This window comes from Camelus bactrianus, chromosome 12 (genome assembly GCF_048773025.1).
Source record: "Camelus bactrianus isolate YW-2024 breed Bactrian camel chromosome 12, ASM4877302v1, whole genome shotgun sequence".
NCBI lineage: Eukaryota > Metazoa > Chordata > Mammalia > Artiodactyla > Camelidae > Camelus > Camelus bactrianus.
The window spans coordinates 6995213-7022155 of record NC_133550.1 but is presented as its reverse complement, the minus strand read 5'-3'; the positions used below and the strand labels follow the sequence as shown (position 1 = coordinate 7022155).

Sequence of the window (26943 nt, the reverse complement as noted above, 5' to 3'; positions counted from 1 at the left end):
AGGTGGAGACTAGGGGGAGGGGGTGTGGAGCAGGAGGCGGGGGTGGAGACTCGAAGCCAGGCTGCCGAGTTGGGGGACTGAGGTGACCGAGGCCAGGCTGTGGAAGGCGGGCTTAGGGACCCAGCGGGCGGGGCGAGGTCGCTCAGTGCCTCCCACGCCGGATGCACAGCCGGCCTTCTCCGCGCCCACGTACCCACGTGAGCGCCCAGCCGGCGACATTCTTACTCCTCCCCCCCACCTCTTTTCCCTCTGAGCGGAGAGCAGAGTTTCACGACCACGCACAGGTACACAAAGACACAGAGAAGCGCACGGATGGGCACATGAGCCTAAAAAACTACGGGACGCCTGCTTCCCACACTCGGGCCTCGCGGTGCTGTACGTGGAAATGTTATAAGTGACCAGGGAAAAGTTGTTGGAGACTCGGGATGCGCGGCTCCGTCATGCGTGCATCTGACTCCCATAGAGTGTAAACTTAAGTCTGTGAGTGTGGGGCTCTGCAGGGCCCCTTACGTATCCCCACGCTCTTATCCAGTCTCAAAAGGAGTAGTTTGAAGAGGCCGTCCTCGGAAACCCAGGCGTCCTGCATCCCTCCCTCGAGTCCACGTCGAAGTTTGGGGAACAGGAATGGGCGGGGTTTGCTAGAAGCTACCCTTAGATGCGCTGCGATTAGTCGCGTAGGGTTTTGTTAGCGCTTAGGTCAGACTGGGATGGGAGGGGTACCCCACCTTTCTCTACTAGTCGCACCCTATTTGCTGCGGACCGGGACCTGCTCCTGTGGCAACTCTGGGAGAGGGAGGATATCCTTTCTAAGAACTTATGTTAGGGCACTTAGCCCGGGAGAGTCTATAGAAGATGGGCAAGAGGCTGGGAGCGTCCGACGTGGCTCCCTACAGAGGAGTTGGAGGGAGGAGCTCCTTCAAGGATCCTAGCCCCTCTCCGCAACCACCACCCTTCCCCCCTTTGTTTCTCCTAGCCCCATCTGGTTCCCATTACACTCCCGCCCACGGCTGGGAGGGCGGACGGGCGGGAGCTCTAAGCGCCCGGCCCTGAGGAAATGAGGGGGGTGGGGGGTAGGGGGGTGGGGGGTGGCGGGAAGCGAGTGGACTAGCCAGAAGCAAGGTTCCCTCTAGTCCGAAACCTCAGCCCTGCCCCGTCATTCCGCACTTCTGAGTGGCCCGGGCCGGGCAAAGAGTGGGTGGCGTGGGCCCGGGCTGATTCTACATTCCGGGCCGGCGAGGGGACCTTTCCGTCTCCGGTGGGGGCAGCGTGGGAGGGGTGCATCACGTGGGGGGGGATTTCGGTAGCTAAAATTCTCTTCTCCATCCCATTAAGCCCCAAATACGGGGCAAGGAGGTGACTGGAACAAGCTGAGTCCTCCGTCCTGCAGTAGGAGGGTGCTGCTACCCCGGCTCCCTCCGGGGGCACTCCCCGACCCCTCTTAAGTGTGTGGGCGCCCCTCCCCCACTCCCCTCTCGGGTTTTAGCGCCTGGGCTGCCAGCGGCTGGCCCCGGGTTTCCACGTGCCTCCTCCCTCCCTCTGCCCACGCTCCCCGTGACGCACATCCTCCGCCCACGCAGCCTCTGCTCGAGGCGCCCCCCTCCCTCCCTCCCTCCCACCCCGGCCGCCTTGGGGCGGCGCTGAGCCCCGGGATGCGGAGGGAGAGGCTGGCCCGCCTGCGTAGGACGGCATAGGGCGTGAAGCAAGGGGGCGGTAACCCACTGGGCGCCGGGCGCTTGGGTCCCAGCTCAAGAAAGAGGACAAGGGAGGAGCCTGTTCTGGGGTCTCCGCTCCTTGGTCCTGGGATGGGTGCCAGGCCGGAGAGGGAAGAGGGGAGAAAAGTCCCGCCCACTGGGCCAGCCCGCTGCCCAAGAGGTCAGAAGGGGGCTGTCTGAATGCGAGCCCGCGTATGAGCGCGAAACTCCTGAGTGTTTGTATCTGTTTTCTCAGGGTTGTCGTGAGGGTCACTTTGAGAGGGCATATATGAAAACTCTATAAATTGTGAAATGCTAATAAGCAAATTTAAGACGATACTGCCAGTTTGTGCCTCTGTACCCTCAGATTATGTATTTTTGTTTCTTTACATCTATCTACTTGTGTGTCTGTCTGTCTCTCTCTAGGTTTGTGAGCCCCTCCGTGTGGATTTAAAAATATGTACGTTTTAAAAATCATTGACTTGTCAAGCCCCGCCAGAGGCCCAGACGCCCCCGCAGCCGGAGCTGCTGAGATGTCTGTTCTTCGCTTCCCTCCTACTCGTACCACCCTCAACTCCCCTCCTACTCCCTTCCGTTGAGAACAAGGAATTTCCAGCCTTTAGCAAATGGAGAGAGACAGAGACAAAGAGACCGAGACTATAAGAAGCTACAGGAAAACAGTAAAGATAAGGGGGGGGGGGTGTTGACAAAAAGGGGGTGAGGCAAATTCAAAAATCTTAATTTCTCTTTTTCTCCCTTCTTTCCCTTCCCGTTTTCCCCAGCATGGCTCAAGCCTACTTCCCTACCTGATTCACTTGCTTCCCTCCCGCCTCCCTCCGCCTTGGTGTTCTCAGAGGCACACGGGCCTGAGCAAAGTATCCTGTTTAATTAAGGATTAGTTCATTGTCTACACTGGTCTCTTCCAGGAAGGGAAACAGTATCCTCAGTCCCAGGTTTCTAAGAACAGGGGAAAAGATTGTGAAGAAAGTGGGTGGAAGAGGAGTGAGGAAATTGCTAACCAGAAGGATTGCCGTTCCTAGGCACGAGTAGATTTTCATCCAGCAGATTGCACTGCTCACTCCCCTCCCCCAAGTTTTCACCAGGCCAAATCCAGCTCATACAGCAAGGTCTGGCGCAAATGTCACCTTCCTGGCCCCTCTCCTTCCTGCGCCTCCCCTAGGCAGAATTAATTCCTCCCATCCTTCAGTGACCTCATGGCTCTTTGTACACATTTCAATTATAGTTGCTTGTTTCACATTCAGCCCAGGACCTCTCCTGGTCTGGTACCTGGTGGATCCTCTGAAATGAGTGAGTTGATAATGCTATCTCCAGGCATGAGCAGCTTTGAAAGGGCAGTTAACACAGATATTACTCCAAAGGGGGCTTAACCTGGGTAACACCGTTTAAGTGGAGACGTTTGTTTTCCATGTCTGCTTCTTTCTTAAAAGTTTCCAATGAGTCTCACAAGTCTGGCTCCTTGGCCTTCTAAAATGCCTATTCTCCTGGTAAATTAATTCATACCCAGGTGCCGAAGGTAGAAGTCTGAAATCCTTGCTGGTAACAGAAAAATATGAATACAAAGTAATGACCTTCCTTTTTAACTCTTTTATTAACACGTCAGAATTGTAGTCTAAGGAGCATTGTCCTTCAACTTAATCATTTTACAAGAGATGCTTCACTTCTCAAAGACAAGTCACCCTACCTTCTGCTGTTGAGGAACCCACAGACTGGTAGGGGAGATAGACACATAAACAAATAATTACAGTGTAGTGCAATATGAGTACAAATAATGGCAAAAGTATAGGGGGAAAGTGATGTTTGCTGCCTAGGATTGTGAGGGACTGATTTAAGCAGGCATCCAAAGGAGGTGATGATGCAGCCTAGGATTTTGAAGTATGAGTAGATTTCCAGGAGGAAGGGACAGTCAAGTCAGAGAGAGCAGATTTTAAATTCACATGGAGGTATGAAAGAGAATAATATGTTTGAGAAACTATAAATTGTTAATCATTGCTAGATGGGATGTGCTGGTGGTTAAAAAGTATCCCCGGGGGGTGTATGAGGCCATTTCATCAAGGATATTATAGACCAGTGCTTCTCAAACTATCATCAAGGACCAATTTTTTTTAAAAAAGTTTCGAACCACTGTGGAGTCGACTTACTGTTAAATACGCTAAAAGTGAATTATTAGAAAAATGAAATAAAATCCCTCATTTTTATTAGATTAAATACATTTAACATTTCTCAGTCAAATTGCTATGAAAGTTTCTAAATGCCTACAGTTAATTTCTAAAATTGTTTCACTGCAGATTGGTAACAAACTTTGAATAGGACTGTTGTAGTTAAAACTTTTTTCTTTACGTCTATGTTTTACGTCATACTAAGGACCATGGACTTCATCACAGGAGATACCAGAGAACCATAAAGACTTTGTAAGGTGGGAGTCATGTGGTCAGATCTGCATTTAGGAGTAGTGTGGAGGAAGGGTTTTGTGGCTGCATAAACAGCAGGGAGGCCAGCCTGAAGGAAACTAAAGTGGTCCAGGCAAGAGGTGGCAAGGTGCTAGACTAAATCACTGGCATGGGATGGAGAGGAAAGGATAGATGCAAAAGACAGTCAGCAGGTGGAATCAATAGGACTTGATGATTGGCTAAGGGGTTGGGGAGAGAGAAGACTTTAGGGTGACTCTCGGGCTTCTAGCTTGGGTGACTGAGTGGTTGGAATGGAGCATCTTCATTAAATAGTCACCATATATAGTCCTTTTCCTAAATTAAGAAAACTGTGAAAACCAAAAGTTTTTCATAACTCATTTGACAACAAACCTAGTCTGACCTGAACTTATTTTTGTGGCAGTCCTTCTAAACTTAAGTGAGGTTGTTTAGGATTTCATTTATCCCACTTTCATTTATTCCAGTGTGAATATTCCTATCTCTCATTACAGAAATATTAATTTGTTGGATTATAGGGTGCTGTCCTAGACCCCACTAGAGTGTTGCCTTACATATTGTAAATGCACCATATTACCTTTCTAAAATCCAAAAAAACTCTGAAACACATTTACTATCCAGATTTCCCACCCCATTTACTCATTCGTCTTGGCCTAAGTTCTTTTGGCTATTTGCATAAATCAGATCCACCTGCAGATAATGAATATTCATTGCAGTGTGTGCTGTAGATTCTGAAGATGATTCTCAAAGCATTTTGAGCAGTGTCCTCATTATTAAAACAAGGCTAAAATCTTCTTGAGTCACTACCTGGAAGTGACAGAACTCATTTGGATGTTAAGGTGTGATGTGTTTATGGACAATAAGTTTCATTACTGTCCACCTCGTTTATACATTTTAATAGTCAGTGGTCAGTGATCTTCTGGAATTAGTCCCCAACCCTGGAATTAGTTCCCCTATTCTCTGGCCTTTATTCAGAACCAAAGAGCAAGGTCTGAATGCTGAGAATTTTAGACCCGGTAGAAAATCGTGTGTGTGTGTGTGTGTCTTAACTATTTTCTAAGACAGTTTCAGACGTACAGAAAAATTGAGACGGTAATACAGAGAGTTCTCATGTGCCCCACATCCAGTTTCCACTAATATAACCTTCACTGGTATAGTGCACTTGCCACCATTACTGAACCAGTGTTGCTACATTATTATTAACTAAAAGTTGATAGTTTATTCAGATTTCCTTAATTTTTACCTTTTTTTTTTCCTGTTCCAGGATCTCATGTATGATACCATATTACATCTGGTTTCCTCTTGGCTTTACAGTTTCCCAGTTTCTTTGTTTTTCATGACTTTGATAGTTTTGAGGATTACTGGTCAGGTATTTTGTAGATGCCTCTCTATTTGAATGTTTAAAATGTTTATCTCATGATTAGATTAGTTTCATGCGTTTACCATTTTCATCACACTATATCAAGGTTAAGTAGTATCATGGTAATTTATCACTGTTGATATTAACCTTCCTAGGTCAGGCAGGGGTGTGTGTGGTGTTTGTGTGTGAGAGACACAGGATGACCACTGTAGCAGGGCTGGCCTAGACTTTTCTGAGCATGAAATTTCTTCTCTTGCCCATAGCTCAACCCTATTTTGACTTCATAAAAATCCCTTGTTGTGAAAGCTTGAACCTTCCCCAGCAGTTACCTCCTTTCCTAAATTTCCTTGCAACTCACTCAGCTCAATTATCTCTACTGTTCCTACCCACCACTATCAGATCTTCTAAAAAATAAGATGCTTCAGTTTCAACTAGTATTTACTGAGCATCTGTTATGTGCTAGGCACTCTGCTAGGCCCTTACTGTGTAAGTCATTTAATGGGAAGCACCTGATGCATAGAAAGAACTCAGGCTTTGGGGTAAGACTTGGGTTGGAACTACAAGCCAGTCCAAAGAACTGTGCAATCTTGGGCAGGTTCCTTTGCTTTGGCTTTTTCTTAAATATCTCACAGGATGTTGTGAGGAATAAAAAAGTTTCTCTTAATCTTCACATTCATTTCGCTTCCAAAAAAAGAAAAAACCCTATGACTACATTTTAAAACTTAATGTTTATTCCTATAAAACACTGTCCACGCAGTTTTTTGTTGTGGCTTCCGTTTCAAATAATTTCATACTTTGGAAGACACAAGCAGCCAGAGAGGACCAGGAGCAGCCACACTGCCCCAGCTCCCCAACTGCGGGGCCCGGCACCAACTGCCGGCAAGACCGCCACTTTCATTCCTCCCTCCATGGTCGCGGGTCGGAAACTTGTCTTAAGTTTCCCATATCAAAAAGATCGTGGTAAAAAGGAAAGAAAGAAAACAGAAGGAGCCTAAGGCAGTTTCGATGGAAATATCGTTTGGTCAAGCAGGCCTCGCCCATCCTGATTTTCTATAGGCTACGCTTACCATCAATTGCCCGAGTTGTAAATAAACTGGAGACGGAAGCATGTTGTTAAGGGGTGGGATCTTCCTGTCGCCATTGCTGAGGCGAGAACCCGTTTTCTAATAGGCTGAAAGCTGCTTCTTCCCGCCCTCTCGCGTCAGTTGCTAAGAGGCGGGACTATAGGGTCCATAAAGGACTGAGTGCTCGAAGCTCCGCCCATCCGATTGGTTGGTAGGGGACGGGCCTTGTAGCGGATAGGTTGCTGGCCCTGCCTATTCCGAGTTAGTTGCCGTGGAGAAGCACGTGAGGGGGAGGTGGTATGAGGAGACCATGGCGGGAGGAATGAAAGTGGCGGTCTTGCCGGCAGTTGGTGCCGGGCCCCGGAGTTGGGGAGCTGGGGCGGTGTGGCTGCTCCTGGTCCTCTGTGGCTGCTTGGTCTGCGGCTCAGGTACCGCCCGGGCAGAAGTTGCAGAGGGGTTATATTTAGAAAAGTGGGGAGTGTCCCCAGGGCGCGGGCCGTTACTCTGCGGAGGGGCGCGGGCGTGGTGCAGAGGCAGAAGCTTCATCCTCCGCGATTGGGCGCCGGCATTGAGGGGCCAGGGCCCTGGGGCGGCCTACGGGAGCTACCCAGAGTGGGGAGGAGCCTGGCGTCTTTTGGCGGAGATGGGGAGGCCTGCACTGGGTGAGAAGCGGTTCTACGGGCTGCGTCGTGCTTCATGGGCCGCCTCCAGTTTTTTGGTTTAAAAGGAAGGAGACCCGAGGACCATTCTGGCAGGCAGAGCTGCCTTTGGAAAGAGAGTATCCCATTCATTGAGAAAATTAGCCAACACCTGAGCGTATGGTGGCAGGACTCAGGACATGGATGGCTGAACAGATAATTATAGTTAACTGAAATGCAATGATCTCTGTCAATATCTTCTGTCCTCTGTCCTTGTAAGATCAAGGCCCCTAGCGGCACCATAGAACCGACCTGGAGCTGTTAAATTCCCGTTTCCAAAAAAAGATACAAACGTTATTCAGCTTCGAGTAGGATTCTTTTGGAAGTTTATTCATTCCTCAGTCAAACTTACTTGATACCTACTACTGGATGATTGGCTTTGGACTGGGACGAAATTATTTTACTTTTTCGCTATAATCCGGAAAACCTAGAGCGTGTTTGTAAAGAACCTATTCTTGTTAAATACACAACAGAAAGATAAGTGAGGTTTCCAAGCTTCCACTGGAGGGAGTTGAGACTCACGGGGATAAGGATAATCCTATCTCATGAACACATATGCTCTCTCCCCTCCTGTCGTTTGCTGCCTATCTCTTGCTGTCACTTGTGTTATCCTTACCTGCAGCTTTAAGGTTGTCTCAGGATTCATAGAACTAGTTCAAAAGTGCAGCGTCTTTGCGAAACAGTTTTTTTGTTTGTTTTTTTTGTTTGTTTGTTTTTTGTTTTTTTAGGGAGAGTGGAGTGGGTATCGGGAAGGTACTTCTCCAGAAGCGGGCCCCAGAATAATATCTGAAGGGCTCCGTATGGTCTGAATGAACTTTGGCCTGATGGTTAACTTCTAAAATGGGATTGTGGATTGTGGGGATGAGAGAATATATATACCAGAATGCTCCTGCATAGTCAGCGCTCAATCAAAAGTTCCAAAGTTTCTTTGATGAGGAGAGGAACGGGGGACTTTTTGGCTTGGAGAAGGGTCAACTCGGGTTGTTTGTTCTTTGTGGCCTGGTAGATCATGTAGGAGGCAGCTACAAAGAGACAATCATGTAATAGGGTAGAACTTTAAAAGTGAGAGGTACCTAAAGAGAGAATGGAGTACTTCAAAAGACAGGGAGGGAGTTCTTTGTCACTGGAGGTTTTTGAAAAACTTCATTATAAAAATAATATGAATTTATTTAAGACTATTGGGCAAGTACAATTAAGTATAAATAACAAGTCATTTATTGTTATTTATACTTAGTTATTCCATTGTTTATTATTGTTTATCCCGTTCAGAGGCAGTCTATTATTGCACACTTTCTTCTGGTCTGCTTCTACATGTTTTTAATTAAAAAATTTTTTTGAATTGATGATACATTCGTATGCCTGTCAGCAATCCAGTTCTCTTCCCTGTTACCAGAGATAGTTTTCTCATTTGACTCTGTAGCATAAACATTTACCTATGTCATTTAAAATTCTTCATAAATGTTATTTTTACTTGTATTCTGTTCTAGCCTATGGACAGACCATTCGGATTTTCATTTTTAAGGATAGATTCTCAGAAATGGATTTATTCAATCAAAGGCTAAAATACATTTAAGACCCTTGAAACATTTTGCTGAAATAATTTCTGAAAATGTGTGCCAGTTTACACCACTATCAGCTATATTTGCTTGTGACCCATACCTTTGCCAGCATTGGATATTCTAGACTGTAACACTTCTGCTAATTTGATAGATCAAAAGTGGTATCTTAATTTATTTTGCATTTCTTGCATTACTTGTGAGGAAGCATCTTTCAACTGTTCATCAATTTAATTTTCTGTTTAGGCTTTTTTTTTTTTGGAGTATAAGTGTGTCCTTTGCTCTTGGCCTATTTATTGTGGTTGCTGTTTATTGTGATTTTTGTATACTTAATCAACTTGTATGAACTTTTTTATGTATTAAACATATATATTTTTACTAAATGTATTTATTTATTGCAGAACTTTAATTTGTTTGCTCCCTTTATCTTTTTAAATATTTATTTTTGTTTATACTTCTATGTGGTCACTTGAATTTATTCTTTAGATTTATTTTCACTTCTTTTATGCTTAAAGAGCTCTCCAAAATTGAATTGATTCATACATATATATGTATATATGTGTGTGTGTTAAGATTTAATTATTTTTCATTTTACTTTTTAATCAATAGTTAATGTCGTGTTTGGTGTGGGTATCTAGATAGATTTTATTTTCCTTATAACCAGTCGGTTGTTCCAGCATCTCATTGAATAATCCTTTGCTAAGCCCACTGATTTAAGGTGCTAGTCTTTAAGGAGGCTTTTAAGTATGAATGGGGTTGCCTTTTGACAGAAATGAATAGAGGCTATTTAAGAATTAGAAGAGGTTGTTTTTCATGACTTTTTAGGGTTTGTTCTGGTCCTCACATACTATGAATTATTTTCATTACCTTTTACTAGTAAATGTTAAATGATCAGTGTTGTTGATTGAAAAGTAGGTGAAAGTAAGTTCATAATGTTTATAAGTAAATATGAAGTTATAAATCTTTAAGTAGGTGCTTTATGGATAAATACAATAAGCTAGTTGTGATTTACTAAATTCGAAGAAGGCATTTTCCAAAAACTACTAGATTTTTGGGCTCAGAAGGCTTTTTTTTTTTTTTTTTTTTAAATGTTTAATTCTTACCTCTTTTACCACGTTGGCTAACTCACCTTGGGGAGGGGAAGAAAGGTGTTGTATATCCTTTTGCTACAGAAAGCGCAAAGTTCTAACGTGAGCATTTTGACAACCTGTGTGTGTTTAAGGTAATTTGGTTTAGTTCTGTGTTTCTAACAACTTATGCGATAGCTGGAGTGGTGATTGTTTCCATAGATTATCCCCTTAGGCTGAATTGGTATATTTTCCCTCTCAGTGAATTGCCAAAGCTGTGGCTGGCCAAGGTGCTGATTTCCGTAGGAGGTTGCTATTAAATGAGATTGTGTGTTTATTTACAGCAATTTCCTTTGAATGGTGTGGAACTTGGGAAAAGGAAGAACTAGGTTTTTTTAAATGTTGCTTTTTGTAGAAGTTTTATTTCTTTACAAAAATGATACTGAAGAGTTTTAAAGTTAGTTTAAAAACGCAGATGCATTTTCTTGGCATTAAGTTCTTCAAATAGCCTGTGCTATTGACACCTTATTTGTATCTTCGTACTCTCGGAAATAATAATGGGCTTTAAAAAATGTTGTGTTCTATTACTTGGTGCTGTGGGAAGGAAGGGGTTAATAAGTGTGACTTTAAAAAAAATTTGTAAATTCAGTAGTTTTAAGCATCACATAATCTTACTCTCTTACAGTCTCCAGGAGAAGATAAACTCTTGATACATATTTGTAAGTGGGTGTTCTTTCAGTATATTTGTGGGTGTTCTAGTGAGACAAATGTCAATAGGATTTTGAAAAGTTCTCATTTTATGAAAGATAGGCTTGGAGGAAATCCGAATTACTACTGAATTAAACCCTAGTGAGAAACTGATAGATAGGGTTCAGGACACATTACCCCCAAATATGGCACCTAGGCATGTTAAATACTTCAAGCTGAGGGAGTTTGAGAAAATAGCAGAAGCAGGAAGGTCGCTCTTGCCTCCCCCACTTTGCCCTTCTTCCCTGAAACAGATCATAAAATCCTCACGCGAGAGGTGCCCTCCTTATACCGGGAGGAAAAGAGCATCCTTATCTTGGAAGACAAAGGGACACAAAGAAGAATCCTAGTCGACAGGCTTTGCTGTTTCCCACAGTTTACTACACTTACCTCATACTCGACCTACCGTATTCCTCCACAATTGTCCACTCTTCATCACACCCAGTGTAAAAGTATGTAGGTCTGACTGTTCCTTTGGGTCTTCATTTCCTTATGAAGGCTTTCATGTCATGGAAAACATTAAATAAATTTGTATACATTTCTCCTACATTTAATATGTCTTTGTCAGTTTAATTTCCAGACCTAGCCAGGGACCCTAAGAGGGTCAGGGAAAACTTTTTCTTCCTCTACAACACCAAAACTGAATTAAAAAATGGAGATGTTGCTGTACACCAGCAACTAACACAATATTGTAAATCAGCTCTACTTCAATAAAAACAAAATTGAGATATAATTCACATACCATAAAATCCATGCTTTCAGTGGTTTTTAGTATACAATTGACCCTCGAAGGACATGGATTTGAATTGCATGGGTCCACTTGTATGTGGATTTTTTCAATAAATACGTAGTACAGCCCTACATGTTCTGTGGTTGGGTGAGTCTGCAGGTGCAGAACTGGATCCAGAGGGCTGACTGAAGTTATGCGTAGAGTTGTGACTGTGTTGAGAGTCAGTGCCCCTAACCACGTGTTCAAGGGTCAGCTGGCAACCACTAATCTATTTTCTGTCTCTGGATTTGCTTATTCTGGACATTTATAAAAATGAAATCATTGAATATGTGGCCTTTTTTTTCCTTTTTTTGGACTGGCTTCTTTCAGCATCATGTTTTTAAGATTCATCCATGTTACAGTATGTATCAGTACTTTTTATGGCTGAATAATATTTCATTGTATGGATAATATTGCATTTTGTTTATCCATTGATTAGCTGGTGGACATTTGATTTGTTTCCACTTTTTGGTTATTATGGATATGCTGCACTGAACATTTATGTACAAGTTTTTGTATGAACATGTATTTCAATTCCTTTGGGTATATACACAGGCCTGGAATTGCTGGGTCATATAGTAACATAAAATAAGTGTTTAAGTTTTCCAGGAACTGCCAAACTTTTTGAGAGGCAGCACCATATTATATTTCCACCAGCAGTGTGTGAGGGTTGCAGTTTCTTCACATACTTGCCGGCATTTGGTTATTGTCCTCTTTTATTATAGCCACCCTAATGAGATTGAAGTAGTGTTTCATTGTGGTTTTGATTTGCATTTCTGTAACAGCCAATGATGTTGAGCTTCTTTTCATTGTGCTCGTTGGCCGTTTGTATATCTTCTTTGGAGAAATGTCTATTTAAGTCCTTCACCCATTCTAAAAATTGGGTTATTTCTCTTTTTGTTGAGTTGGAAAAGTTCTTTAAATATTCTGGATTCTGGATACTAGACTCTTATCAGATATATGATTTGCAAATATTTTCTCCCATTTTGTGGGTTGTCTTTTTACTTTCTTGATAGTGTTCTTTGAAACACCAAAGTTTTAAATTTTTATGAAGTTGGATTTATTTTTTTATGAAGTCCGATCATTTTTTTCTTGAGTTGCTTATGCTTTAGTGTCATATCTAAGAAATCATTGCCTAATCCAAGGTCAGAAAGATTTACATGTTTTCTTCTAGGAGTTTTATAGTTTTTGTTTTTACATTTAGGCTTAAGACCAAATTTAACTTCAGAATTAGTCTTAGCTTCACCTTCAACCGTTTCAGAATGATGGATGTCATTGCCCCTTTCTGTGTGTAACTTTGGCTTTCTAAGGTTTGGTTGAGGTGGTTGTGTTTTTTGTTTTATCAGTTTATTTAAATCTACCCACTTTTATACCAAGGATCAGAGAGATAACTAACCTTCCCCTTAGAGTAGCACTTAATGAATTGCTAAGTACAATGTAGAGCTTAAGGAAGAAATTATTGAAATGTTTCATGGTGAAGAAGGAAGTTTGTGCAAACTTGGGTGGGAAGATATAAGAGAGTGGTCACTTTTAAACCTTAAATTAGCCGAGATTGAATACGAAGTCCTGAGGGGAGTTCTGTTTTGGTAAAATCAAAGGGCTTGCATATGTTCATTGGCTGCTCTTGAAACTTGAAATGAAACAAACAGCTGGAACAAAAGCAATTTTGCAGTCTTTCTCGTTTAGTATCTGCTTAAAGTACTCCAGTACAAAAACGTTGCCAATTCTGTGCATCCTACTCAGGAAAGGGATAGAGAAAATCACCAGATGGGGTTACTTCAGCTATGCCTTTATAAGGGAAACGGGACCTGGTTGTGAAGCTCAGTTAAGCTGTTTACTAGCTGTGTGACTTTGGGCAAATTCCTTAATCTTTCCTAAACATCAGTTTGGGGATTATGAGAATGCCTACCTTACAACATTGCTGGGAGGGTTAAATGAGACAGACAGCATATTGTCTGGCTTAATAAACACTTAATAATGGCTTTTATTATTACTTATCCTTGGTTAGTGACTATTTAATATTTAAATAATTGTATTTGTCAGATATAAGACTGCCTTATTTCTTCTCTCATCTCAGTTTTCTTCTGTTTCTTAGTCACTGACACTTTAACCCTAGCTTTAAGAAAGTGGTCGGTTTAATTCTTTTTATGAAATGAATTATAGTTATTAGCTTATTTTGTTATTATACTTAATTCTTATTTCCTTTCTTTACATAAAGCCGGAATTGATTTAAAAGTGGTCATGCTTCAGGAATCCAAAGTTTATTATATGAATACCAGTCAACAATCCTGTTATAAAAATGTGCTTATCCCAAAGTGGCATGACATATGGACACGGATACAGGTAATAATTGGAGGCCCCTGGCAGGGGCAGTTTCTGTAAATATCTGTCTGTCTGTGATTAGTGAGTACTTGGACTTATTTCCCTTCTCACACACAATTTAAAAAATACGTATGTAAAATTAACAACCTTGCTAAGGTTGAGATTATCCTTGATCTAATCAGTTTTTCATCAGTAAGCATTTATGCCTCCCTTGTGTTCCCCTCTCTCTGTTCCTTTAAATAGCCCGCAGTACTTGACCCTGAGGTAAGCTTCCTTCCTCCTTTTCTTTTCCCAAAGAAACTCCTTCTTTCTCTTCCCCTCTCTCCTTTCACACACACTCACTCACCCACTCACACACCTCTCTCCCTTTCTGAAGGCCTTGTGCCTTCTTGGGCTGGAAGCTTTGTGTGCCTGTTAGGGTGTAAACTCCTGCCTTGCTGCTCCTAACCTGTTTTGATTCTGCACAAGATGTTGCGTTAAACCCCCCGAGCTGAAGTTTCCCCTCAGTAGAATGACTTTGGTCTCATTTATGTCATAACTCTATTGAGCCACCTGGCAAGCAAGAGTGTCTGGCTATGCTGATTGAACAAATGAGTCCTTTGAAAATGTTTCTGCTCCTATAAGCATAGTTACTGATCAGGGCATTTCTTCACATCAAAAACATAAGGGTGGGCTTGTGGGTTTTTTTTTTTTTCCCCAGTTCTCTCTTTTCATTGTCTGATATAAAGATCGTATACCATCTGGGGCACATTATAACCAACATTTATCCATAATCAGTGATTTGTGACAAAGGGTTGAGCTTTTCAGCCTGTCATTATGGGAAATATTTTTGGAGCTGTTGTGCCTGGCAACTTTCTTAATATTTTAGATCCTTGCTTTGTATGATCTCATAAATAGATGCATTAGTAACTTTTTCAGCATGGAAGCTTTGTTTTTTTCCTTATGTTCTGGTCTAATAGTAGATTCAGATCATGCTCACAATAAGGCATTCTAACAGCTGCTTCTCTGTACCACGTGCAGTGTTATTTGCCCAATTATGCTTCAGCCGCTGCATCTATTTCTCATAAGCCTTGTGGAAAGCTGGTGCCATTATTGATTTAGCTGTTTACTCTAAAGTTTGTTTTTTTTCAAATTGTATTTGTGAAAATGTAAAATTCCTACTTCCACCTTTCTCATCCTGATTTTACTTGTGTTGCAGATCCGGGTAAACAGTTCCAAACTGGTACGAGTCACCCAGGTGGAGAATGAGGAGAAACTGAAGGAGCTAGAGCAGTTTAGTATCTGGAACTTTTTTTCCTCCTTTTTAAAAGAGAAATTGAATGACACCTATGTTAATGTGGGTCTATACAGCACAAAAACCTGCCTCAAAGTTGAGATTTTAGAGGAAGACACCAAGTACAGTGTCATTGTGACCCGGAGTAAGTCTTACCTCTGTTTTTCTGATGGATTCTGTGGTGAGAAGGGACTGAGCTTTGGAGGGTATAATTAGTGAGACAGAGAAGTCAGCCCAAGACAGCTCCATTTGGATTCTGATTATAACCTGAATATACCACTGCTGCATACAGTTCAGAGACTCCACCCCTTGTAGACCCCTTTTGGCCTGGAATTGAGACTTCACCTTAAGTCATTCTGAGTGCCTTCTTGCCTAGAACTGTGAAGACTTGCATTCCTACCAGTCCAGCGGCCCTGAGCTGATAGGCCTAGTATTCTTCAGAGTAAGATAGATGTCCTCCTGCCCTCTGCGCGCTTATAGACACAGGTAGATGTCCTGAGATGTACAGGCCTGCATTTGAAGACATGAATGGTTAAACAACAGAACTGAAGAAAGGTACAGCTTAATACCTCACAAGCAAAAGAATATTTGTGGGACTGAATAGATGTGAAGGTTATTGCCGTTTAAGGCTTATTCCGTAAAAGTGGGAGAGGTTTTCCCTTCTCTAAATGTGTCTGAGAAGACTGCAGAGAGGAGGTGGATCATTACGCTGTTGAACTCTCTCTGACTTTTGGTCTCTCCTTGATAAGTACCCAGGAGAGTAGTAGAAACATTCCTGGTTTTTGGCTGTGCTGTGCCCTTCTATTTGTCCTGGGGTTCCACAGCTTTTTGGTGGAATCGGATCAGCCTGTTTTTTGGCGTTCCTTTTGTATTTGCTGATGTTCTGTTTGCGGACCTCCCCTAGACTCAGAGCTCTTGAATGTGAAAGCTGTGGGAGTGTCTGACATGCCAGGAAGGGGCGTCGGCTTGGGCCCCCTGGTCTTGGGTGAGATGTGTTTGAGTGTGGGTTTTTCCAACACAGTGCTTTGTAGTGAAGGGAAGTAGGTGGTGGTGGTGGTCAAGAAAAGCAGCCAGTTAGAGAACAGCAGAGGGCCCTGACCCAGAGTTCAAGGCAGATCTGCTGAATCCAAGCCATTGAGTGACTTAAGGCTTGAAAGCCAGAATGGTAGAGACCCCTTGTGGGCGACTGCATGAAGTGCTGGTGGCACTGTCTGGCTCCATCCAAAGCAAAGCTTAGTTTCTTTTAGGCTTAACGTGGTAGCCAAAATAAAAATAAACTGTTCAGGAAAGTACAGGTTAGACAGAGACCTAATTATACTTTCTCTTTGGAAGGGGCCCAGGCTTTGTGTGAAATTTAAAATGCTGTTTAGGTAGGCTGTTTGTGTTTATTTTATTTGCTGACCAATGATGCCAGTATTGCCTTTCATTCTAGAATGCCTTACATTGTTTGGTTCCCCTATTAAGCGGAAGTCTTTTATTTGTTTCAGGATTTGACGCCAAACTCTTCCTCATTTTCCTCTTTGGACTTATGCTATTTTTTTGTGGAGACTTGCTGAGCAGGTAGGTTCCAAGGCTAGAGGGCAGAATGGTGAGGCTCAGACCTACCCTGCTTGACTTTTATCATAAAGACCCGAAATGCTGCCATTTCTGGGACCTTTATGGATGGCTAGACCATTGCCTGCTTGGAAATTTTAAAAAATAGTTTAATATGTGTTATGATTATTATTTTTTCTTATATTAGTAAGATTGGCAATAATGAAATTCTTTCACTAGGTTACCCATCGTTCGATGGGATTTAGCCAATACGTCACCACCCTTTCCACTGTTAGAAATAACATGTGAAGTAAGCCCTCCTTTTTACAAGGCTGTTTGCTGAGTTTCATGCTATTCAGAGGTAAAGAAGCACATCCACGCATTCATTTCCTGCCTTTAGGAACCTACTAGCTAAGCTAGGTGAAACAGACATGTACAAATACAAAGAAAACAGTTAACTAAACAAACATTGAACAAAAGCGGAATCAACATTAACCTTGTACACAAGGAGAATATTTGTGGAGTAGTGAATGAAAGGGGAAGTTCAGGTGAAGTTCAGCTGGCATGAGGTTCGCGGAGGTTGTCTCTATTTTGAGGATCCTGAGAGAAGCTCACGGTGAGGGAAAGAATATCTGGTAGAAGGAGCCTGGAATAGGAATAGGAGCTCTCTGTTCCGTGCCTTGTGTTCGGTTTGTCCTTCGGTAACCAGTTCAGTTCCAGTTTCCAGTCTCCGCTTGGGCAGTATCCTTGCCCCTTCCTTCTCCCCAGGGAAGCTGTGCAGTTCCTCAGAAGAAAGATTCTTATTACAGACTGGGCGGGGAGAGAGGCTGCGGGTGGGAGTGGAGGCTAAGCAGAGGTCAGTTATTGAGATCTGTTTGAAGGACCCTCCTTGACACTAATCCTCATAACCTGGCAGCAACTACATTGTACTGGTCTCTCCAGTTTTCTGACCTCTCTCAGGTTTGGAGCAAATACCTGATCTCGTCTTGTACCTTTTTTCTATCTTTTGGCTGGGATAGTTGTCCTGGTTTGAACAATGCCACTTACGAAGAATACACACGTAGTCATGAAACTAATTTTCTCTCTGCAGAAGTCAAATCTTCTACTATTCCACTGGAATGGGTGTGGGAATTGTGGCCTCCCTACTAATCATCATTTTCATTCTCTCCAAGTTTATGCCCAAGGTAAGCAGCAGAATTCGTAAATGCTGTTAGATGAGCTTGGATAGTTGAAGGACTGTTTTCTTAGATAATTTTACAGCGCTGAAAATTTGCACTGTTGGCTGGTAAGTCAGTGTCTTCCTCTTTCCCTGATTCAGAGAGGTGCTTGGATGAAGCGTGGAGGCTGATGACATACAAACTCCCTTTTTATTTGAAATCCTGTGTGCAGTGGGGGAAATAAAGTCTGCTTCCTGTTTGCCAATTATGTAGATTGCATACCCAGGCATTTAAGTTACTTAGCATTTCTTTTCCCCAGTGTTCTTTGCAAACCATACCATTTTAAATATAAAGGACATCTTTTTAAGAGATGTGTTTTGTGCATTTTTAGTGGGTTGATTTTTTAAAAAAATTATTACCGTAGTTCCATTTTGCTTCTTTTATGTATGGAAAGCCTGTTGTAACTTTTTGCTTTCACTTCTACTCTATCTTAGAAAAGTCCCATTTACATCATCCTGGTGGGAGGCTGGTCCTTTTCTCTGTACCTCATTCAACTAGTTTTTAAAAATTTACAAGAGATCTGGAGGTGTTACTGGCAGTATCTCTTAAGTAAGTGTTACCCGTTTTGCTTTCCTTTGTATATGTTTATAGGCTGTTTTAGTTAATTTGATCATGAAAAGATGTTGCCTGCTTGCAGGAGTTTAATAGCCTGTGCCATTTTATTAACTTGTAAGAATCATAGTTCTTTACTTATTTCTAACCCCTCTACAGTTGTCACCTTCTCTTAGATTAAAATGATGCTGCTAGGGAGAAGACTTTAATTTGTTGATGTTTATAAGTACACCTTCTCTTTACACAATAGGCATCTTTCTGAAAAACTGTAAATTTTATAAGTATAATCATATTTTTAAATATACTTGAGAACTTTAAGAAGTAAAGGGCTCTACAGTGAATCTTATCTATAAAGCAAGAATCCTTTGGTTATACAGATAGTAACCCTTAATCTGCCCTTTGAGAGGTGATTAATTTGGAGTTTCTTGTATAAAGGTTTTTTAGACTATTTTAAGAGTTGTTCAGCATGTAGCTCTACTCTTCCATTTGGTACAACAGAAAGGACAGAAACTTAAGGAGATAAATATATCTGATTAATGAAAAAAGTGTGAATACTTGAGTAAAGATCTTATCCATTTTCCGGGTTCAGTAGGTGCTATGTAGTGAATTTACTACTGTTCCCTACACAGATAATTTTTACCAGTTTTAGATGCAAAAGAATGTCTTCTGATAACTCTTCTCCTAGGCTACGTCCTCACAGTTGGATTCATGAGTTTTGCAGTCTGTTACAAGTATGGGCCCTTGGAGAACGAACGAAGTATCAACCTGCTAACCTGGACCTTGCAGCTGATGGGCCTGTGTTTCATGTATTCCGGCATCCAGATACCGCATATTGCCCTTGGCGTTGTCATCATTGCACTGTGTACTAAGAACCTGGAGTACCCTGTTCACTGGCTGTACATCACCTACAGGTGACTGCAAGGCAATGTAGCTCTGTACCGAAGTGTGTGATGTGGGGCGCAGTTGCAGCAGAAGGATACAGAGGTGTTGCCCTGGGAGCCTCTTTGTTAATGGTGTTATGCTTCACTTTAATTTCTTTCTTGTCTTTCTTTTTAGATTCTCTGTAGGCATTTTGTAGAACTTACAAATTCTAGTTATTTTACATGAAATGAAAGCATCTAGTGAAATGTCATGTGTCCCTGTTACCACTAGGTGGTGCCGAGTATATCACTTTTACCCCGCACGCCTCAGTCACCTGGTTTCGGATTGTTTCACACTGGCTCTCAGATTGCTCTGGAAGTCCTGTCTTATTTTAAGATGTAATTCAAAGCATGTTATCATCTTGCATAGTGACTATGGAGTGGTCATAGGTTCTGAGGTTATCTATGGTTGACTATTACAGATAGTTAAAGTGATGTCTTCAGTTTGGGGGACTCAAGTTAATGAATCACAGTCTTATGCCATCATTTTCTTGTGATTTTTCGGTTTATTGGAAGATAAATATTTTGTCTATCATTTATTGGAAAATAAGTGAATTTATTCACATTAGTGAATAACACTGACTCCTCATTTGTTGCTCATAGTCTAATGTGTCGAGTGCATTATAACTAAAAGTGTCTATGGAAGATAGGTGGGAGCAGTGACTCTTAATGTTCAGGCTCTCTGCTGTATGCTTGGCCCGCTGAAGGTAAGATGGATGTAGATTACTGATTAATCATTCATGGTGTTATTTTGGTGAGCACAGAAAGGTGTGTAAGGCAACAGAAAAGACTGTCCCCCCTCGTCTCCTGACAGAAGAAGAATATCGGATACAAGGAGAAGTGGAGACCCGAAAGGCTTTAGAGGAGCTTAGAGAATACTGCAACAGTCCGGACTGCTCAGCTTGGAAAACCATTTCTCGAATCCAGTCTCCAAAGAGGTACATAAACTCTTGGCCGAAAATGCCGCATGTCTGTCAGGGTGGCCATGCCCAGAGAGCCTATACTTCTGGGTGATCATTTTGTACCTACGGCTCTGTTTTCTTGTTCATTAGGAGTAGTCAAGAGAAAGGTGTGTATATCATCATATGTGAAGCCTTTTGGGGTTCCTCAAGGAGCTCTTTACTGTGGCTTTGACTGTAGCATTCAGATGAAAAGACTCCAGTACCGTATTAAATTTCCTCTCTGATTCATTGCTCTTTGAGTGGTTTTTAAAAAATTTTTGGAAGCAGGGGAACGGGGTCCTTTTTATTTGGAAGCAACCGTACCAATGAGTATGTGAAGCTTCAATTTGGAATCCTGATGCCATAAAGTTTATAGGGCCATAAACACAGATAAACACCCCTTAATCCTCTCTTGTCGGGATTACGATGTCTAAGGGAACTTTAGCACTTCCATAACTGAGAAGGGCAACTACCACCCCGTGACTGGGCGTGCTTACTAAGCAGGATGGGGTTGCCGGGGACGTTGGCCTGTGACCCCAGCTTTCCTTTTCTTCTTATTTCTTGCTTTAGGTTACTTACCTGCCAGAGTAAGAACAAAGGTATTGGCTAGACTCAATATAATTTGAGCTGAGAGTGTATCAGGTGTTTCAATTTACTCTTATTTTGAAAGAAAACACAAAAGGCAGCAGGCAGGTTCCTAATGACTATTATCTTCTCTCTTGCAGATTTGCTGATTTTGTGGAAGGTTCTTTCCACCTCACACTGAATGAGGTCTCTGTCCACGAGCAGGAGTATGGCTTAGGGAGCATTATTGCCCAGGATGAACTCTATGAACAGACATCCTCTGAGGAGGAGGACGCGGATCCTCGGTACCCCATTGTCACACAACAGAACAACTTCTTGACCTAGGTGGCAGTCAGTTATTTTCACATGGATTGGCTTGTAGCTCGATGGTGCAGGTTGCATGTGTTGTGCAATTGCTTCTCAAATCTTTGAAATAGAGGGAGATAGTGCAGAAATTCTCTCACTGAAATTCGAGGCCTGGAAATGGTCTTGGTGGTCTCTGGGATCTCAAGGAAGGAGAGTGGATAAAGTAAGTGATTGCTTTATCACTTCATCCTTATTGCTTTATCCCATTGCTTCCCATTGGTTAAGCTCTCGGCCCACCTTTATGTTTCCAAAAAACCTGGATGGCCACATGGCATTCCAGCTCCTCTTTGAAAGTTGATCCAGTCATGGCATTTCAAACTCAGAAGTGAGGACTGTCACATGTGAAGTAATGCTTTCAGACTATAGGCTGCATGTTTTAGAGACAAATCTGCAAATCTGAGTCTCTTCCACTTCTGCTTTTATTTCATTGACTTTAGCATAATCCTTGCTTTACCTGTTTTAAGAGGAAAATAATTATTTATCTGTCTTGCTTTTTAAATGAATACATTTTAAAAAATGTAACAAACTCATGTTGCAGAACTAGCAAGTGACAAGCCCCATAGGCCCCTACCTGCTTATCTACTTGGATTATCCATTAAAGCTGCAGGAGCTGTCGTGTTGACCTTGGAGTTAGTTCTCACACCTATGACATTCTCAGTCCTGCTCGCTTTCAGGAACATGCCAGCAGGCCCGTCTGTAGGGGAGGTCTGTTGGCCTTTTTATTATATTTAACTTTCAGTTTCATCTTAAAAATACATTTGCGTGCTTCCCTTCTTGTTCCTCCTTGCCGCCTTTGCCCTTTCAGGAAAGGTCCAGCACCTCACCTCTGAGGTATGGGCAGCTCAGCGCGTTTCATTTCTTACCTCCTCTTCCCCTGGCTTACAGCAGGGCTTTGTCCTGCTAGTTGGGAGGGGTGGTCTTATTTAGGGAATTTAAATGCTTTTTATAGGTTCTCCATTTTTCCTGTCAGTGGGTCACGTATGTTTGAATTGTTGAGAAATCAAGAAACTGTCTCCTTTTCCTTTCCCTTCCTTTGTCTACCCATTCTGCCTGTTCTTTTCAGCCTTTCCTTACCACCTGGACCCCTCCCTGCCAGGAAGCCTGGCTAGTTTGCAAGCCCTGAAACGATCCGCGAAGGGTCTTGACACAGCATACAAGTTGTGGCCCTGCAGCTGCCTCAGTTTACGCTGCCAGGAGCTGGACCTCCGGATAGTCCTCGTGCCTCCCACGCTCATTCCGCCGTCAGGGTCAGTGCGTTTTTCCATGAACTTACTGGCAGTTCCATTTCTGACCAGAGATTCATGCTGCCTTTTATTACAGTGGCACTGGTTTCACATTCTCTTGGCGCTGGAAAGCACCCTTATAAACCAGCAGCGCCATTTATGAGGGAGCAAACTCCCAAGTCTCTGCCGCTTGCTCGGTTCTGCCTTTGTGATCTTCACCCTCATACGCTGGAGAAAGCTGTAGTTACTTTAGCCAGGAAGGTGGACACTGATGGCAGGGAGCATGGCATCGGACCGGCTGGCTCACTGTGATCACGGAGATGGCAGATGATTTTTAAAAAGCCGTAATGTCTCCTTCAGACCAGCCATTTAGCAGATAATTTTGAAAGGCCTTGGGCTCTGTTACTGACTTCCAAAATGTGAGCACTGAGACTCCCCTCCAGGTGGCCAGTTGATTTTTTTTTTCTGCCAGTGTTTTCCACAGCTTTAAGCTGTCCTAAACTGACAACTACCTCAATTGGCAGCAAATGGACATACAGCAGAAAGTGAAAAATAAGCAGTATTTGGGCAGATGCTATGGGTTAAAGTTGCTTTATATTGGGAAACCTTTATACCTTTTGAATTATGTTCATGGTAAAATGTTACCCCTCTACAAAGAAATGTTAAGGCCTCTGAAATTTATTATTTTTTGCCTCATTTATAGAAATGAAGACCTAGCCTCTTTGAGCATAATTTGATTTAAAAAAATAATTCGGCTGTACAAGTGGTCTCAGGATTTCCTGAAGACTTTGGTGCCTTTCCCCACATAGCTACTTAGGGTCATTGTCGCTTGCCTCCAGGGTGACTTCCTGACTCATGTCTTTCGTCTCTATATATATTCTTCTTCAAATTCTTTTTCATTATCCTGACTCGTATCTGTGCTTCAGTGAGAAAGCGTCGTGAAGTAGAGAGAGATTCTCCTCTCTTTCTCTTTAGTAAACTCTTTATGTGCTGCAGTTTCCATCTCAAGACTAGTTTTTTCACTGTGTTTGAATTTGGGGTGAGTAGAATCACACTCAGTTTATTACTCCCTGTCTGGTAGTTGGAGAACTGGGCTGTAGGCAGTGGCGACGACAACGGGTCCCTCACCATGAGAGCCGCTCTCAGGCAGTGAAGGACGGTGCCTCTGATGTGCTGTGTCCTTGCCCTGCCTGCCTGTGTGGCTCTGCCCCAGATGCTTCCTGGCCTCTGTGTGCCCGGAGATTGCTCGACTCCATAAACCTTGTTTGGGAGCTGCTCTTGTCTCCCTCTTGGCCACTTAGTCTGCTGGCTCAGTCACTACTTGAAGCCCCCATTTAATTTTCTCTGGCAGTTACAGCTCTTGCAATTTCAGCAGAGTCTCATCTCTCAGACCGATCTCATCAAGAAGGACTGAAGGGGTAACTGTGGAGTGAGCTGGACATTGGAGCCACGTCTGCTGCCACGTCAGCGTCTTTGCTCGGCAAATACCAAGCTGTAAATGGACGCTAGGGCTCAGGGTCTCATCAGCATTGGAAATCTGTTGCCTCTGATCGGTCTGCCTGAGCTGTGCAGAGCATGACTCCCCTTAGTGGGAGTGCAAGAGCCAACCGGCCTAGAACATTTCCCCTTCACTTTCCCACTCACATTGCTTCCACAAGACCGATGGAACCAATGACTGAAAATAAGGAAAGTTTTGCAACTTTAGTATCTTCCAATAAGAAATTCCTACCAGCCACTTCATCCTACCAAAGCTAGTTTATTTCTCCCCCCAAATTTATGACTTTTAGGTCTGTTACAGGATTTTGCTGCAGACAGACTTGGAGTCCCAGCGTTCCATTTTGTGCTAATGTGTCCCCTCCTAGGGCCTAGCCCTCTCTTCAGCGCAGTCCCCACTCGGCATACACGGTAGAGATTTGATGACTGAAAGGACCCAGATAGGCCAGATAGCTCCCCCAGGCCCTGATAGCCATAAAAGGCTTGGGGATGGATTATGCAATTGCCCTCAATCTTTTTGTTGTTCCAGAAAAAAAGATGGGCTCAGATGGATGCCTGCGTAAAATGGTTCCTAGCTATGTACTCATAACTTCTCTCTGAATTGAGAGTGAAAGTTGAAGTAGGAGGAAAGGAAATTAAATGTCCTTCTAGTATTCCTTTAGACTCAGGCCTGACATATGAGATAATAACCTATATTGAAATGCCAAGAATTTTATCTGAACCAAGGAGAGGACAGTTGGACAGATTTATTATATCTTCATGTTACATAGGCACTGAAACCAAGTAATAAACATAAAATAGCCATTGCACAAGGCAAATGCACCTAAAACCTTTGGTTTATGTTTTGATGTAGCAAAAATTATTGTTTAGGGAAACCTATGCAATTGTGATCCAATGGTGTCTCTTGGTAACTTAGCTTACGGATTCAGTTGCTTTTGAGTTGGATTCCACATGGTTACTACCTTGAAAAGGGAGTTTGGTGCCTTATGTGATGGGAGCCAGAGCCTGCCGGGAATAAACAAAGCAGATTTATGCCGGTGTCAACGCACAGCTTTAGTGGGGATGGGAATGGCACAAAGCCTCCCAAATTTGGGGCTTTTGGCTCCTACACCGCCCACCCATGTGTGTCATCTTCCTTTTCACACTCATAACAATAACTTGAAAATGGTGAAATCACCTTCTCTGAAATTTTCTACAGCATGGGCAGCATTCTTATCTTGTTGACATAATAGCTCTTAATGTGAGTATCAGAACTGTTAGCCTGCGACTGCCTCAGTCTACCATGTTTCTAGAACTGAGGGTGAAGTAGCAGGGGTAAGGAATTACTGGGTCAGTTTTAGCCTGTGGGTAATGCCTTAGTGTTATTTTAAAAGATTTATCATTTATATTTAAAATAAGTGTCATGAATGTTTGAAAGGAACAAAATGATCAGGGATGACTTACCCATGGGTCTCATTTTCACTCTTTTCTGTAAGAAACAAATAAAAATGTCTTATTATATATATTTTTTCATTTTTATTGTACAAGTTTGTAAGTAACCCCAATTTTAATAAAGTTTTATAGACGATAGAGTGGTTTCTCTTAATGAACATACACTTTTCTTGTTTGGATCTCTTGTTTTCAGGAAATCAGCAATTAGCTCCTCTGTTTCATTTTTCTAGTGAGATGGTTTTGCATGCCATTTATTTTCCTTTTTCTTTTTTTTAACCACTTCTCCCCATCCTGGGTCTGTCTTGATCTCTTTCCATCCTTGGACTAGATGATTTTGCGGTAGCTTTGCAGAAGCAGTGGGCTGGACCGCTGTGCTGTCTCATAGAAAAGCAAGGTATAGTTTATTCCTGCTGTAGGGAGCTGCTCTGTACTTTAGTTCTTCTCTTTTCTTTTTTTTTTTAATGACATAAAGTATCTCTTTTGTTTCTCCATTGGGATGAGGGAAGACCTGTGATCCAGCTCTGAGATGCCTGCCAAGAGCTTTATGTAGGGTGAAAGGGAGCAGGGCTGTAGCCAGTGTTAGGGGCCATGGAATAAAAACTTCAGTTATGCCTGGGCCCAGCTTTTGCAGTAGGGAGTTTGGAACCTTTTTATGTTTTGGCTATTTTCTTTGCTCTGGGACTCTGACATAGCACTTGCATTAATTCTGTACCTGTCTCCTCGCTTCTCGGTTATTTAGACTACTTGGAAATCCATTGTCCATTTTTCAAAGACATTTGGTGAAATAGGAAGAAAACAGGATGTGGATCATATGTAAATTTATGTAGATTAACGCTCACTAATGACATCTTTCTTCTCTCCCTTCTATGACCAAGCTAGGTAAATAAGAGGCATTAGGTGATCATCCATGGTTGAATTAATAAAAACTTAAAGCACAATCGCCAGATTTGCAACATCATAGAGTTTTGGTGAGGATAAAAAAAGGTAAGGTGTGTAAAGCATTTCTTCTCAAACTTTAACATGCAGGGCATCATCTGGGGTGCTTGTTAAAATGCAGATTTCTGATTTAGGAAGTCTGGGTTGGGGCCAAGTTCTGCATTTCTCATAAGCTCCCAGGTGAGTCAGATGCTGCTGGTCCATGGACTTCACTTTGAATAGTATTAAATTTGTTGCCTGGCACGTAATAAGTACAGCTGACTCTTCAAACAATGCCGGGGTGGGGAGGGTTAGTGGTGCTGACCCTCCATGCAGTAGATCTGCCTGTAACTTTACAGTTGGAGCCCCCCTGTAGGTGCAGTTCTGCACCTGCAGATTCAGCCACCCCCAGGTCGTGTAGCAGCGGTATGTATTTTTTGAAACATCTGAATATAGATGGACCAGGGAGTTCAAACCCATGTTGTTCAAGGGTCAGCTGGGCTTGATCAGTGTTGCTACTGATTGACACCAGATAATTTGTGAGAGTCAGAAAGATCTACCACCAAATATCTTCTCCACTGTACCTGAAAACTTCCGAGTTTTTATTGTGAAACATCTTTTTAAAAGTGAATAGAAAGTCCTGGGAGGACTAATGAGTGTATTGGACCAATGAGTGCGAGGGCAGATTGCAGCCCTCCCAACTCGCAGAAATTAGCACTAAAAGGTTTAGAATTGCTGCTGCTGCTGCTGCAGCTTCGAGTTCTTCACCAGATTTATTGTAGTATAATTTTTAAAT

At 42.6% G+C, this 26943-nt stretch overlaps 1 protein-coding gene across 3 annotated transcripts; it reads left to right on the top strand.

Moving 5' to 3' along the window:
* The first annotated feature begins 265 nt into the window (after positions 1–265).
* On the top strand, positions 266–25368 carry NEMP1 (nuclear envelope integral membrane protein 1). 3 transcript variants are annotated; one of them, XM_074374578.1, is made up of 9 exons: positions 266–2371; positions 13615–13739; positions 14917–15136; positions 16479–16551; positions 17615–17708; positions 18176–18290; positions 18979–19204; positions 19978–20151; positions 20880–25368. In XM_074374578.1, the coding sequence occupies exons 2-9, from the start codon at positions 13638–13640 to the stop codon at positions 21061–21063; spliced, it is 1188 nt and encodes a 395-aa protein (XP_074230679.1). In that variant the 5' UTR covers positions 266–2371; positions 13615–13637; the 3' UTR covers positions 21064–25368. The 3 variants fall into 3 exon arrangements, with proteins under 3 accessions (XP_074230679.1, XP_045366082.2, XP_010944584.2); XM_045510126.2 differs by lacking the exon at positions 266–2371 and adding an exon at positions 2386–4125; XM_010946282.3 differs by lacking the exon at positions 266–2371 and adding an exon at positions 6703–6987.
* The last annotated feature ends 1575 nt before the right edge of the window (positions 25369–26943 follow it).

What these genes read in the sequence shown, in the direction of transcription:
- NEMP1 (XM_010946282.3), top strand. Translation starts at nt 6,870, where the DNA reads ATGGCGGGAGGAATGAAAGTGGCGGTCTTGCCGGCAGTTGGTGCCGGG. An exon ending in CTGCTTGGTCTGCGGCTCAG is followed by an intron (nt 6,988 to 13,614) that starts GTACCGCCCGGG and finishes CTTTACATAAAG; the next exon opens with CCGGAATTGATTTAAAAGTG. An exon ending in TGGCTGTACATCACCTACAG is followed by an intron (nt 19,205 to 19,977) that starts GTGACTGCAAGG and finishes TGGTGAGCACAG; the next exon opens with AAAGGTGTGTAAGGCAACAG.